This window comes from Dendropsophus ebraccatus, chromosome 15 (assembly GCF_027789765.1).
Source record: "Dendropsophus ebraccatus isolate aDenEbr1 chromosome 15, aDenEbr1.pat, whole genome shotgun sequence".
Taxonomy (NCBI): Eukaryota; Metazoa; Chordata; class Amphibia; order Anura; family Hylidae; genus Dendropsophus; species Dendropsophus ebraccatus.
The window spans coordinates 43307844-43323048 of NC_091468.1; the positions used below are offsets into that span (position 1 = coordinate 43307844).

Below are 15205 nucleotides of genomic sequence, written 5' to 3' on the forward strand. Positions count from 1 at the left end.
TTGGGGAGCACAATATGTTAGCCCCCCTCACCCCTATGCTGTAGGCTTGTCACATACAAATATAATTACTGCGCCCATATTTGTTCTACTCCCTCTTCCTCTTCGGAATCCCCCTGAATTCCCGTCCCGTCTCTCCTCACATGATCCAGTCCTCCCGGCACACTCACACACACTCTAAGTTTCAATTCCCCCGCTGGAGGATGTTTGCACACACTCCCTCACCCTGTAGACGCGCGGCTATTGGCTGGCGGCTCCTGTCAGCGATCACGTGACCCGGTGAAGTTTCCCAAGTTTGATACAACTATTACAGGAGCTGCTGATGCGCATCGGTGTCCGGGGCCGAAAGACAGACAGACAGCCAGCACGGGGGAGCGGCGGCCCTGAGCGCAGCAGGAGGAGGACGGGACTCCCGGGAGTGTGAGTGGGCGCTGTGCTGGAGGGGGCAGGTGCTGGACCAAACCCGGTCACCAGGACTAGGAGGCCGGTCCGGTGCCCCAGTCTGTGCGCTCAGGCCGTATCCGGTGCCATCTATGTGGGCGGCCGCTTCTGCCCCATACCCGGCGGGCACACAGTCAGCTGCCGGGGCTCCTGGCACCGATCTCTGTGCTGCGATGGGGAAGGCTCCACAGCAGGGGGCGCAATGCTGGGATAGAGGGTCCTGCTGTGACCAGGGCTAACAGATTGGCGGTGGGTGATGCCTGTGATTTCTGTGGGTACAAAGAGGCATTCTGGGTTTAGGCACTATGGTCACTGTGATCGCTGACCAAGGCATTGCAGCAGGGAGGAGTTGGGTAAGTATTAAATAAGTATACTGCGTTCAGCTGATATGTTGGCATATAGGGAGAATAGAGTGCCTACATATACCACGGTGTACCTGTTCAATGGCTATGCTGAACATACACAGAACGAGTAACATGCTGTATAACCATCGTCCGTTGTTTGACAATGTTGCTGTTTGACTTGTCAAAAACGGCCGATGTTTTAGATGTTCACCCGGCCGGCACTGGAGCATCAGTTGGATAAACATCAATTCATTTTAATTGAAATGCGGGCGCATTTGGGTGTGTCCACACTCCAATTAACCATAGAGCAGAATGTAAAGTACGGCCGAGAGCCATACTTTACATTGTGGGCACAGTCTGCTTTGTACGGCCGCTGTTTACTGAACAGCAACCATACAAAATAAAAATGTCAGTTGTTCTGTGCGGCCACATAGAACACCAGCTGTAGTGTATACACTGCGGCTGGTGTTCTATACACTACAATGTAATGGCACTCTGTTAATAAACGGTGGCCGTTGCAACTTGCATTAACGTCCGTTGTTTATTAAAAAAAAAATACTTAGTGTGAACATTGCCTAAAATTGCAATACAGATCTAGCCTTAGGTGTAGAGCATCCAAAATCAAAAAACCATAGGAACGCTGTGAGCCCAGGGTTCTTACAGCAGAGTGAATATGATGGCCGGACCACATCTACTATTGACATATACTATATATACTATAGACATCTACTATTGACATATACTATATATACTATAGACATCTACTATTGACATATACTATAGATATCTAATATTTAAGTGATTGATGGATGAATGGAAGTGAACAGCCCGGACATAGACGTCACTTTCTAGCTCTGATGTGCAGGTCCGTTGCTTTGTTGAATGCACAATTGTATCAGCCAAGTAGTTATCCAGCGGACGGATTGGATGAAGAAGGGGCCGAGCCTTTTCATAAATCCACTATTATAGGAATATGCCACATAATAGTAAAACAGGGACATTCTAAAGGCATTAGTGTTAATGAGTGAAAAGAAGAATAAAATGCCTTTTCTGTATTTAGCATCTGATGCAAATATTTGTATTGACACCTGTTAATTTTTCATTTCCAATGATGTTCTTTAGGATCTACAAGACAATATAATGCCGCCGAGAAAAAACAAGCTGCCGGAACCTTTGCCGGAAGGTCTCATCTTAACAGACATGAGTAAACGATCCTGGAGACTGGGCAAGAAGCTCGGCCAGGGAGGATTCGGCTTAATATACTTGGGTAACAATTTTTTTTCTTTATTTTTGAAAAAAAAAAAAGTACATTTTTCAGTGTAATGCTGCGTTTACACGGAGCGATTATCGTGCAAATTTGCACGATAACGATCGAATTGGAACGATAATCGTACCTGTAAGCGCAGCGAGCGATCGAACGACGATCGAGAAATCGTTCATTTTGATATGTGACCATGTTCTTAAATCGTCGTTCGTCAATCGCAAAAAATTCGCAGATCGTTCCGTGTAAACAGTCGTTCTCCGATTTTACCTATGTGCGAGATAGGCTTAAGCAATCGCAAAATGAATTTTCCGTATGATAAATCGTTCCGTATAAATGCTGATCGTTATAAAAAAAAATCATTACTTTGAAATCGTTAATCGTAGCTTCATTTCTCTGAAGCTTTTATTTAATAACATAGGCGTCATAGAAATGAATGGTTCTTTTTGCCTCTTCCTCTTTGTGGTTACTCCTGGTATGTTCATTGCTGACTTTAATGTAAACAGAGAATAAAAAGCAAGAGAGAAAATTGGTGAGACCTTTGAAGAACGTTTTCTCATGAAAGGTTTAGTGTAGGGCTCTCCGCCATTGCAAAGTGCTTCTACAGTTACTGGAAACATGGTGTGACTAATCTATACCTGTGCTGGTTCTGTCTGTGTGGCCTCTGCATCTTCTTCCTCTGCCCCATTGAATATGGGATGGCCTATGTCGGTCTACTATGTGTAATACATCTAGTTATTATAACATGTCAACTAGAGCAGTCTCGGAGGCAGGCTTAGGACAGGGTGTGTTTCAGAATGTCTCACCCCTTCCAACCCATAAAAGTGTTTGGCTTGAGCCTTTGGCACCTAATCACTGGTTAATTCTCCTTAAAGCTATGTTCACACTTTGTAAGACATCGGCCGTTCCGTGACCCGGCCGGGTCACTGAACAGCCAGTGTCAGATAAGATCATCCCGACCAGATCTTTACTGCCACTGAATTCGGATGCAGGCGCATCCATGCACGCCCGCATCTGAATTCCCCACTGCTCACAATGGAGCGTGAGGCCGGAGCCACAAACTCCATTGTGTGAACTGACAGAGTTTTCTGTGTTCAATGAATAGCACCCGCAGAAAACTGACATGTCAGTTTCTTGCGGCGCTGCTAGGGATCCCGACCAGAGCATATACTATGTGTATACACTCCGGTCGGGATTCCCTCAGCCTGCAGCTCTACGTAAGTACCATAGGAGTCATGGCAGTTGTTACAACGGCCGTGATTACTACGGAACTTACTTAGTGTGAACATGGCCTAAAGTTGTACTTTGTTGCCATTAGCTACCTCAAGCTTCCTGGCTCCTATTCTACTAAGTAAATCATTGAAATAGCAAGTCTTTTTGGGGTCCTTTTACACGGCCTGATATGGGAGTGTGCAAGAACACAAGCGAGCCCTCAGAAGGCAGGAATATTTAAGCTTTCAGGCCCCTACGAACAATCACTAAATCGTTTGTGCAGTCGATTAAATTAATTGCTGTCAGCCGCTCATCCCCTGTTTCCACAGGGAAATGTGCGGCTAGTAGCGGCTGATCGCTGAAACTTGTACACAGAACGATTATCAGCCAAAGGAGCATTTTTAGCAAATGATAATCAGACGATAATTGTCCTGTGTATCTGTGCATCAAGTTGAAGGAGAAGGGGAGAGAAGACAGGAAGTTCTAGGAAGGAAGGGGAGGAGCTGAAAAAAAAAAACCTGTGAAAAACGGACACTATCGGAATTACAAACGGATGACAACGGAAGCAAACAGTTGGCAAGCTTCCGCTAATCTTACTAAAAGAAACGGATACACTAACATTTTTGGCTATCCGTTTGCATCCGTTGACATCTGTTAGCAAATCTGTCTTTAGCTATCCGTTTACAAGAAATGAACGGATCCGTCAGTTTCACGTAAAAACGCTAGTGTGGCCATGCCCTAACATATATGCACTGATCAGCCACAACATTAAAACCATATTGTGTAGGTTTCCCTTATGCCATTAAAAGATCAACGACTTCTGAAGGTGTCCTGCGTTATCTGGCACTAAAAGACATTAGCAGTAGATCCTGTAGGCTATGTTATTTACAAGGTGGGGGGGGGGGTAATTGATTGCAAGTACTAACTTCTGTTGTGCAGAGTATATAGGTCTCATAGGTGTTCAAGATATTTTTAAGACCACTGATATAAAGGAATATCACTTCCGTGCAGAGGTGGACTTGGTCTGTACAATTGGTGGCAGAGGTCAAAGTAACATCTACATGAATGACAGGACCTAAAGTTTCCCAGCAGAACATTGTCCGGAGCATCACACAGCCTCTGCCAGCTTGTTTTCCCATATTACATCCTAGGGCCCCTTCAACCTTTTCCAGACAAGACTGATGTACAGTACCGGCACAGCTCTCCGCAAAGCATCATGGCTCCTTCATTCCCTGCTATAAGACTTCCACCTCATTTTTCGGAATATGCATCCCGTGTTCTACTATTCTTCTGATATATAATAATTATGACATCTGCTATAAGATCACTATTACATTATCATGTATAGTTGCATTACAACAAAATGCAAGAATATGTATCAAAGTTAATTCTTGTTCTTTCAGCTTCTCCGGATTGTGATGTGGCCGTTCCCGACGACGCTGCTTATGTCATTAAAGTGGTAATGCGCCTTTTTGCTGTTTGCTTTAAATTAGAAACATGAGTGAAAAGATTCCTTAAAGGGTTTAAAGTGTCCCTGTTGTTATAACTTTCAAAATCTAAATCAACAGTAGATGTGATATAAAGCAAGTTTGCAATTTACATTCATTTTATTTTTTTTATTTTTTTTTTAGTTATCATGGAAAACACGGCACTTCCTGTTTTCTGACTGTTTCCTGTTTTTTGAGAAAAAAGTAAGTCAGAAAACAGGAAGTCCTGTGTATCCCAGGCCATCTGAGCACTAACAGAGAGAAGGCAGTCATGTGATTAATGGACACATTGAGCTGTGACTCTCTGTACTGGCCGGAATTCCTGTGTTTAGTTTCAACCAGCATAAGTTAGAAAATCTGCCTTCAGGAGACTGAACCTGGATTTCTGGTAAGTACAGCTTTGTTTTACAGCAAAAAAATAATGAATGTATATTGCATACTTGCTTTATATCCCATCTACTGTTGATTTAGAATTTGAAAGTTATAAAGACAGTGACACTTTAAAGTTTAATCCTTTCCTAAGCTATGTGTATATTATATAGGATGGTTTAGACATGACTCAGCAGGGCTTGTATGGAAATTGGCTGTCAATTCAAAAACTTGCTTAACAGTTAAAGCAGTAAACCTTCCATCCCTTTACTGCCAGTAGTCACACAAGTACCGCCGTCATTCTTCTTACTTGCCTTGTGTTTGTCAAAATGTTCCTTTTAGTAGTAACAGAGTAACCTAATAATGGGGTTTTTGTTCAACCTGATTAAGGGTTCTGTCTGGGGATGGGGGTCACGTTTGCAATTAATCTTATTTGTCCGTGTAAATGTGTTACTATTCTAACATCTGATGTTATTCATCTAATTCTAGGAAAACTTTCAAAATGGGCCTTTGTTTTGTGAATTGAAATTTTATCAAAGAGCAGCAAAGCGAGATGATGGTAAGTCTTTGTTTATCCAATATGGGGTAAGGGTTTTATGTGGTGTTATTTCTATGGAATGACAGTAAATGTGGTAGTGTGCAAAAATTGTAACGAGTATATAATCAATCAATCTCTTTCTCTCCCTCCCTTTTTTTTTTTTTTTTAAAGTAAAAAAGCTCCAGCTCAGTAAGTGGTCAGACGCTGACAGATTTGCTTTAAAATCCCACAGGGTGTTTCTCTTGACTGCAAAAGCCCAGCAAAGTTTATCCCATCCACTTGTCAGCAACACTTCTTGTGCAGCTTGTCCCCTTCCCCACCATCTTGATTGACAGCCACTAGGCTGTACTGTCACCTCCCCCTCTAACGTGAAATCCTGTGCAAGCGCTGTAGAAGAATGGGGCAGTACATGCTCTGGTTTCCTCTTTAGCTGTTCAGCAATAATATTGAGACTGACACTGAATAAAAAAGTAAATAATGTAAATCTAAAGCCCAAAACGTTCTCAAAAATATCTCTCAACATTATGTTACTGTTATCCAACATGTCTACTTGTTCCATGCACATCAGGGGTACTGTACCTTTAAGTTGCTGTTGCTAAGTATTGTGTTTCTTAGGTTCTTTTCATTCTTTTCACAGTTACCAAATGGATTCACGGTCACAACCTGGACTACTTAGGGATTCCCACATACTGGGGAACTGGAGAAGTAAAATATAAATCAAGGTGAGGGTATTGCTGAGGTGTATTTGTAACATGAAGCTGGTCTGAGTGTCAGTAGCCGGACCTGCAGCAATTGACTCATCAGCAAGGGGGCTACGGTCTAGAACAGGCTTGTCCATGGGCCCCATATGGTTTGTCAGAGGATTCCTTGCATCCCAGCTCTGCACTCACGTCCACCAATGACAGGGCTGTGAAGTCAGGGAAGGACTTTCGGGTGCAGTTCATCCACTGAGCCGGTAGCTGAAGAACCTTCCCTGACTTTAGAGTGAGGAAGGGATTGTAGCTGCCGACAACTGCTTCTGCCAGTCTCATGAGGATAGGGGCGGGAGTGATGTCATCCCTATGTGTATCTTGAAGTGAGAGACTGGAAGAAGAATGCGAAGAAAAAAGTGAGTATGTTGTGTTTGTGTTTTTTTGTTTTTTTAAAGCAAATGTACCAGCAGGTACATCACTTTAAAGGTGACCTGTCAGCCGGGTCAGCTCCTCCAAACCCACCCCACCCCGGAAAGGGCACGGCATACATACGGCTCCTGTGCTTCCAGCTCCCGGTCCCGCCACGAAGATATGGCTGTCGGCTTATCAGCGCGCTCAATATGCAGATGAGCTGAGATAAGATGAGTCCGATGGCCATAGGAAATCAATGGAGCAGTGATTTCCTATGGCTATCGGACTCATCTCAGCTCATCTGCATATTGAGCATGCTGATGAGCCAACGGCTCTGCAGCGGGGTCGAGAGCGAAATCGCAGGAGCCGGTATGTATGTATCTTTGGGTGGGTTCAAGGGGGGACCGACCCAGCTGACAGGTCTCCTTTAAGATTTTTACATCAATAGACTGGTGCTGGCGCAGGGATGCCGGTGAAGCAGTCCTTTATTGTAACCGTGTCCCAGTTTCTGCACACGGTGCTGGTCTGTTTCCGGTCATTGGCCCGGCCTGAAGCACTGGAGGCATGCCCGCCTGCCCGCCTCCAGAGTGACGTTCTGCCCTCCCTTCTGTGACACGGCTCCATTAAAATCAATGGAGCCGCGTCACAGAGGGGTGGGGGTCTCGTCATACTGGGGGCGGGAGGGCCCACCTCCAGTGCCTCAGGCTGGGCCAACGACCGGAAATAGACCGGCGCCGTGCGCAGGAACCGGGTCACTGTTAAAATAAAGGACCACCGCACCGGCATCCCCGCACCAGCACCAGTCTATTGATGTAAAAATTAAACTTAAAGTGATGTACCGGATGGTACTTTTGCTTTAAACCTTCGCTGAAGGGTTGGGGTCCTACTTACAGAGGGTTAAACTACCTAAAGGGGGGTCTTATTTTCAGGTTCAAGCTACACAGTTGGGGCAAACCCACTACTAGGACAACCTACCTACAGGGGCCAAACTAAGTACTAGAGGAATCTACCTACTGGAGGGGACACTACGTATGGCGGAAAACTACTGTAGCATTATCTTCAGTTACACATCGTGCCACTAAATCCATCTGCGGCCTGGCGAGGCTTGGTAATTTTAAAATTTGGCCCTTACCTACTAGTTATGCACGCCTGTTCTAGAAGGAAATTCAACTGGATTTCACATTAGACATTGAATTTGTGCAAAAATCAATGGAAAAAATCTCTTGAGCAATATCAATGGGTTAAACTGAACTGAAAAGCTGTACTATGAAATTAGTAGTGTCTCTATAAGTTTGATATAACATGTGGAAACCACATTACAGTATCCGTGTTCTCCGGTGCTTTTGATTCTCCACACACGTTGTGCTTGTTCCCACGTTCTCTTGATCACCTAGGTAAATGCTGAACATTAAAGCTATATAAAAATAATCCTGTATGCAGATGATCATGATGATACCAAGTCCAGCGTAAAACTAAGAAAGTTCCCTTGAGAGTTTAGCTTCAGTTATTGTTCTTTTCTTTCTTTTTGTGGTCACTTCACGTCCATCTGCCATCATGATAAGGGAGTTAGTATAAGAGCTGAGCATATGTCGTGCAAGATTTATAATATATTTTTAGCAAATAAAAATTATGCATACAATACAATAACTGTAATATGATATAGATGGCTAACATAAATCTTGTTTTATCATTACTAGTAGTTACAGATTCATGGTGGTGGATCGGCTCGGCACTGATCTGCAGAAGTTGCTGAATAACAACGTTGGCAGATTGCCTGCAGATTCTGTAATGCAAATCGGCATACGTATGGTAAGTAAGAATATCATGAACAAAGAAAAAACTCAGCTCACCATAGGTGGTTTGTTGTGTGATGGTGGACGTTCAGGCAGGAGCAAGTGGAGTAGTAGCGGGCCGCACCCGGTAGTAATAGTAAGAAGGAGGAGAAGATCCACAGCGTCCAAAAAAAGTTTTGTTGTCTTTATTATGAGGTATATAAAAAGTTACAAAAGATAAAACGTAGGCCTATATGTTTCGGGGAAACACACCCCCTTGATCACGGCAGTAAGAATATGTCAGTGCCTTGAAGGGAATCTGTCACTAGGTTTATGCTGAGTTAAATGAGAGCAGCATAAACTAGTGACAGAAATGCTGAACAGATGGGTGTATTACTTACATCATTCTGTTCAGCCGTTCTCCTAATATGCAGGAGAATAGGATTCTTGCCACACCCCTCCTCCTGCCCTCCAGCTGCTGATTGACAGCTGACTGCCTTTACACAGCCTGGATAGATAACTGCCAATCAGCAGCTGGTAGGTGGAGTTTTCTGCTTCTTATGGATATTGAGGACTACTGGACCCATGCACATAATGGCGAGGACTACTTATTGACAACTGATTAATGGTGATTATTATTTATTTATTTATTTAGAGTTGCATGACCCCAGTGATTGGACCACTAATAAACATATTTACACATTGGCTGTTCAGTATGCCTTTTTGCAGCTGATAATTAGCCCATATGAAATGCCCTTAAAGTGGTACTCTGAAGAAAAAAAAATTAAAGTACCGGTGTCAGAAAGTTATTTAGATTTGCAAATTACTTCTATTTAAAAAATCTCTGTTTAAAAAAGTTTTTCAGTTCTTATAAGCTGCTATATGTCCCCCTGCAGGAAGTCTGACACAGTGCTCTGTGCTACCACCTCTGTCCTTGTCAGGAAATGTCCAAAGCGTCAGCAAATCTCCATAGAGAACCTCTCCTGCTCTGGACAGTTCCTGCCATGGACAGAGGTGGCAGCAAAGAGAATAATTTCAAACTGGAAAGAAAACATCACTTCCTGCAGGGCATACAACAGCTGATAAGTACCGGAGGATTTGAGATTTTTAAATAGAAGTAACTCCGTAACACCAGCAGATTTTTTTTTCCCCTCTGGAGTGCCCCTTTTAAGATGAAATAGTGGTCCGACTAAGCTCAATTCCTTTTTTGTTTGTTTGTTACTTTATTACAGCTGGATGTATTAGAATATATACATGAGCATGAATATGTCCATGGTGATATTAAAGCAGGAAATATTCTACTTCACACCTCGGATCCCAGCAAGGTAATGGGGTTAGTTTTTACTTTGTAGCTACTGTTTGGACACTATACTGATATTTTATGGGCTTTCTTTTTTCATTCTTGGCTACAAATGATTCTTCTTCGCCATCCTGATTCTGTGCTTATAACCTCTAGTCTATGTCGGAGATGCAATAAACATAGAGGAGACTGCATTGCTCTCACAATTACCCCTATCCCCTCAAATAGCTGATTAGCAGGGTCTTCAGGAGTCCCATTTATAAAAAATTAATCGACAAACCTTAGGAGAGGTCTGCGATATTAGAAGGCTGGATCACCACCTTAAAGGAGAGCTACAGAAAGGAGAAAATACATTGTGGGCAGGAGGTGGGGAGAGCATGATAAAGAATTTATACTTTCTGGTCCCTGTAGCGCTAAGTCAACAGGGTCCCAGTCTCCCACCAGATATAATTTTATCTTTGTTCCCTGGTATGGCACGACCTGGGGGAAAGTACCTGATTAGCCAATCAGTGACTGCGGCTGTGTCTCTTCCCAGTCACTGATTGGCCGAGCGGGGCATCCATTAGCTAGCTCCTGACGTTGCAGTTGGGAGAGCCGGAGGATGACGGCTGTTGTTCCTTATTAGCCCCCCCACCCCCCGTCCTGCCTGGACTGTGTTTTTAATTTTGCTGGAGTTCTCCTTTAATATGAAGCAGAGCGGCCAAGTTACTTGTTCACAAGGGGTTTTCTGAGTTTAAACTGGTGGGGCGAGGGGTGGTTTACAGTCAATGACCTGGCATATCACTTCTGTGACACACTGGCACTGGAAGATCTGGGGACTTATTAGGAGGGTCTTTTATTATTTTATTTCTATTTCCCCCTCCCCCTTTCTTTCTGATATTAGGAAAACCTTCTGGTAATCTTCTGGTGGAACGCTCTCTGTGCCAACAAGCTAAAATAGATGGAGGGATATTTCTGATGGGATTAAGCAAGTTATGGAATTGTATTTGAAATTCAAAAAATTTGTTTTCAAATCAATTGGTGCCAGAAAGTTCTACAGATTTGGAAGTTATCGCTCCCGGCTGCCACCTCTGCCCGTGTTGGGTAAATTCCAAAATCAAACCTCTCCGCACAGTTCTTGACATAAACAGAGGTGTACACACATACACATGTACATATATATACAGATAGTATTTTCCGGCGAATAAGACAACCCCTGACTTTTAAGAATATTCTCAGGGGTTTGTCATATACACCGGAAAATGTTAACCCCTGCCTGACCACAAGGGAATATGTGTGTATATATATATATATATATATATATATATATATATATATATATATATATATATAGATAGATATTCTTTTTTTTCCCCTAGAATATCCCTTTTCTTTTTAATTTCCACTTCCATTGTCATGTACCCTCCGCATAGCACCTGCTGAACTTATCATCGTTTGGGACATATATGGGTGTATAGTTTGGGATGATATATGGGTGTTCCTGTATGGACGGGGTGGAGCCATACATGTGCATGCATAACAGCTGTTCCCTGCTTCATAATAACTCCTGATTTAATGATTCCGACGCATGATTATAAGATTGTGCTGATAACCGTGCAAACCAGATGACTGGCATTCAGCTATGCAAGAGAAATTGGTATGGTAGAAAAAAAAAAAAATAATCCCACACTGACATATTTAAGTGGCATTAGGTATTTCTGCAGCTCCTAAATTTTAGGCTGACTCATTCATTTTCTATGTTTCATCCATCCCTGGGCTTTATTCGGTGTGATATACAAGTCTATTTTTAGCTGAAGTGCTATTTCCCAAGTTTATAGGCGCTAGCTTCATTCCCTGGATTCTTTCAGTGGTTGAAAGTGTTATGCAGATTAGCATAGATTAACCAATATGACTCTCCATAAAACATGTTGCACAGTATAATGCCATTGGTTTGCTTACAATGGGGGATGATTTATTTTCAAGCAGGAAAACCATGCATTGCTATTTTAACATGTTTTAACATATTTTAGCAAATAAAATGAGCTGCTTTGAATATGCAGCTGCTAGGGAGATTTGAATTGGAATGAAAACATTGCCTTTTTTTATTGGCTTTATCGTTTTTGACTCCTTTTCACGTTTTTGTCTATTGTGCAGTCGGCAGCACACCCAGCAGTAAATAGTGTTTTATATAAAAACAGGTAGGCATTTCTGCGGAATAATCTAAGGACATTGGATGTGGTAAACACTGATTAACCTCATAAACACGCATGCAAGCAAATTTAAATGATCATTCATAGTTAGATTACAAAGAGTCCAACATAGTCTGCAGCAAAGTCCACAAAGATGTATATAGAAATTAGACATTACACATAGAGATGATGCTGGCTTTAAAGCAAATCTGTACCCACAATCTGACCCCCCCACACCGCTTGTAGCTTCGCATAGCTGCTTTTAATCAAAGATCTGTCCTGGCGTCCATTCGGCAGGTGATGCAGTTATTGTCTTAAAAAACAACTTTTAAATTTGCAGCCCTGTCTTGAATTGACGTGGCCTAGAGTACTCATGTCATAGGTCTACGACACCTCTCCGTCCCTCCTCCCCGCCCTCTTCATCACTAGGAACTCCCCTGGAGAGATTTCTCTTATTCATCATTGTGCACATGAGCCTTAACATTCCAGCACATGTGCAGTGTTCAGACAGGTGATGAATAGGAGAAATCCTGGCCAGGGGTCTTCTTAATGTTAAAGAGGGTGGGGAGGAAGGACGTAAAGGAGGTGCAGGCCTAGGGCACGGGTAATCTAAGCCACGCCAATTTTACACAGGGCTGCAAGTTTAAAAGTTGTTTTTTAGGACAATAACTGCAACACCTGCCGAACGGACCCCAGGACAGATCTTGGATTAAAAGCAGCTATCCGAAGGTACAAGTGGTTTGGGAGGGGGGGCAGATTGTGGGTACAAAGTCGCTTTAAGCTCCTAATATATTTTTCTTTCAAGGCCATGTTCACACAGCGTTAAACAACAGCCTCTGTTTAACATCTTTCTCCAGCTGTAGGAACATTATTTTACACTCATACAAGTCTGCTGGCCATATGGGTGTGAATGAAAATTAACCATTGTCAGAATAGCCACACAGTGTGTGAAAAGTCTATTTTCCACAGCCGTTGTTCGCAAACAACGACCGTTGAAAATAGACATATTCATTATTTTGCACGACTGTAGTTTATGCACTGTGTGCACAACAATGGTCGTCGTTCTATTGAAATCAATACAGATTAATGAATTCGGAGATTTCTAGATTTTCTTAAAAATCTCTGTGCTTAGGGTGTCTGAGCTTAAAAAATAAACAAATAAATAAAATACACTATACTTACCTGTTTAACTTGCTCATGCAGCAGTGTTGCTCCAGTGCTGCCTGTTTGCCTGCCTGAATGATGCACTCTCCCTATGATGTTCTGAGCCAACTACAGGCTATAGTTGGGGCCATATAATTCTACAAATGACCATACGACTTGCCCAAAGCCACAACAACACACTTCCTATATACCAGGCAACACCAATTCAAAGGAGTTAAAAATTCATCATACAGGAGGATAACTATCACATGAACATATACAACACAGATATTTCATAATATGGGGATAAAGGGGGACATTTATCAAGACTGGCGTACTTATACATCAGTGTTAAATAAAGCCCTGCCCCCATTCACCCGGCTGGATTTACTAAGAGACATGTGTCAGGAATGTGCAGTACCCTGGTGTGAACTGGGCCTGGTTTTTGCTTTTGTGTGACACGCTCGAGTGCTTCTCAGCTTCCGGCAATACGAGAGTTACACTTAGCTTTGCACGACTTGATTTCTGCAGCTGAGCAAGCCTTTTTGATTGACGTTTTCCTCTGCCTATCCGGAACCTGGAGGATCAAAGCGCCGGGGATCCGGACCGGGCTCTTGATCCTCATAAAAGAAAGCAGAGCCAGTCTCTTAGCGCTGGTTATTAAGATTCATACCCTGATCCCAGCTCCCCTGTCTATTCCTGCGATCCACGTTCCTAATTCCTCTGCTTGCTCGACCTGTTATCTGACCTTTGACCTCCGATTGTTTACAGATTTAGTACTGCGTTGCCTGTTTGGTTTTGACTTTTGCTTGCTGACTATCCTTTGTGTTTGTTTGTCTGTCTCATTCTGTGTTTCACTTACACCAGAGCAGGGACCGTATTCGTGGTTGTCCGCGGCTACCTAGGGCCGTTTGAGGCAAGTAGGTAGGGACAGTGGGTGGGCTCAGCTTTAGGGGCTCACTGTCGTGTCTTGTCCCTACCTCCCTTGTTCTGACAGCATGTCTCTTAGTAAAGCCAGCAGGACCTGCCCCTGCCACAGGACTTGTGCAGAAATCTACACCTGCTCCTGATGTTAGATGGGCGCATCTTTCATAAATGTGCTTCAAAGTCTGCAGATAGCCAAAGTGCTAAAGTAATGCATCCTATAACAACATTAGTAGTCACAGTAATCTAGCTGCCACAACAAGTACAGAAAGTCCAGGACACTATGGCTCTCCTAGATATCCTGTATAACGTGTGTACAATATATACCACAGTGTTCAAACTTAGTTAACCCAAAATATGTCAGGAATAGAGATGAGTGAATCGGGTTCAAGTTGATCTGAACCCGAACGTTCTGTATTTGATTAGCTGGGGCTGCTGAACTTGGATAAAGCTCTAAGGTTGTCTGGAAAATATGGATACAGCCAATGACTATATCCATGTTTTCCACATAACCTTAGGGCTTTATCCAAGTTCAGCAGCCACCGCTAATCAAATGCCAAAAGTTCGGGTTCGGATAGACTCGAGCATGCTCCAGGTTCGCTCATCTCTAGTCAGGAAATCAGAATGTGATAGGTACCTGATAGTAAATGTTTGCAAGCCTGACGCCCAACGTGTTTCGTGTCTGCTTGTTCACGGAGGTGGGGAAAAAAATCTTTACCTTGCCTTTTCTTCACCCCACTTCTTTCCCCTCCACTTTTCTATTATTATTTTTATTATTATTTTATGGCTGGTAAACTAAGGGTGTAACCTGACTGGTTACTGTGGAGTACCAGTCACTACCATTTTCTTTTAGATAATTCTGTGAATAAAAATAGTCATGGTGGAGGAACCTGGAATTAAAGGTTTTGTCTCATCTGGATAACCCTATTTTTCATTGCAGCACATCTAGTGATCAGCTGATCAGCAGAGGTCTTGCTGTGCTTTAAAGGGGTAGTGCGGTGCTACACATTTATTCACTAAATAACACACATTACAAAGTTATACAACTTTGTAATGTGTGTTATTTAAGTGAATGGCCCCCTTCCCTGTGTTCCCCCCACCCCCGGAAGTGTGGTGCATTAAACTCACTGAATTACTGTCGACCCC

The 15205-nt window shown here is 43.0% G+C and overlaps 1 protein-coding gene across 3 annotated transcripts in view; it reads left to right on the forward strand.

Annotated features, from left to right (window-relative positions):
- The first annotated feature begins 291 nt into the window (after positions 1 to 291).
- The window catches only part of VRK2 (VRK serine/threonine kinase 2), a 67800-nt gene continuing 52886 nt past the window's right edge, over positions 292 to 15205 (forward strand). For 2 of the 3 annotated variants that reach the window (XM_069954605.1, XM_069954607.1), the window contains exons 1-7: positions 292 to 417; positions 1905 to 2049; positions 4659 to 4714; positions 5601 to 5670; positions 6287 to 6371; positions 8450 to 8561; positions 9757 to 9849. In XM_069954605.1, the coding sequence (XP_069810706.1) occupies positions 1923 to 2049; positions 4659 to 4714; positions 5601 to 5670; positions 6287 to 6371; positions 8450 to 8561; positions 9757 to 9849 (543 nt within the window). In that variant the 5' untranslated portion in view covers positions 292 to 417; positions 1905 to 1922. Of the gene's footprint in view, positions 418 to 480; positions 688 to 1904; positions 2050 to 4658; positions 4715 to 5600; positions 5671 to 6286; positions 6372 to 8449; positions 8562 to 9756; positions 9850 to 15205 lie in introns of those variants that run through there. The other variant, XM_069954606.1, reaches the window with a different exon arrangement.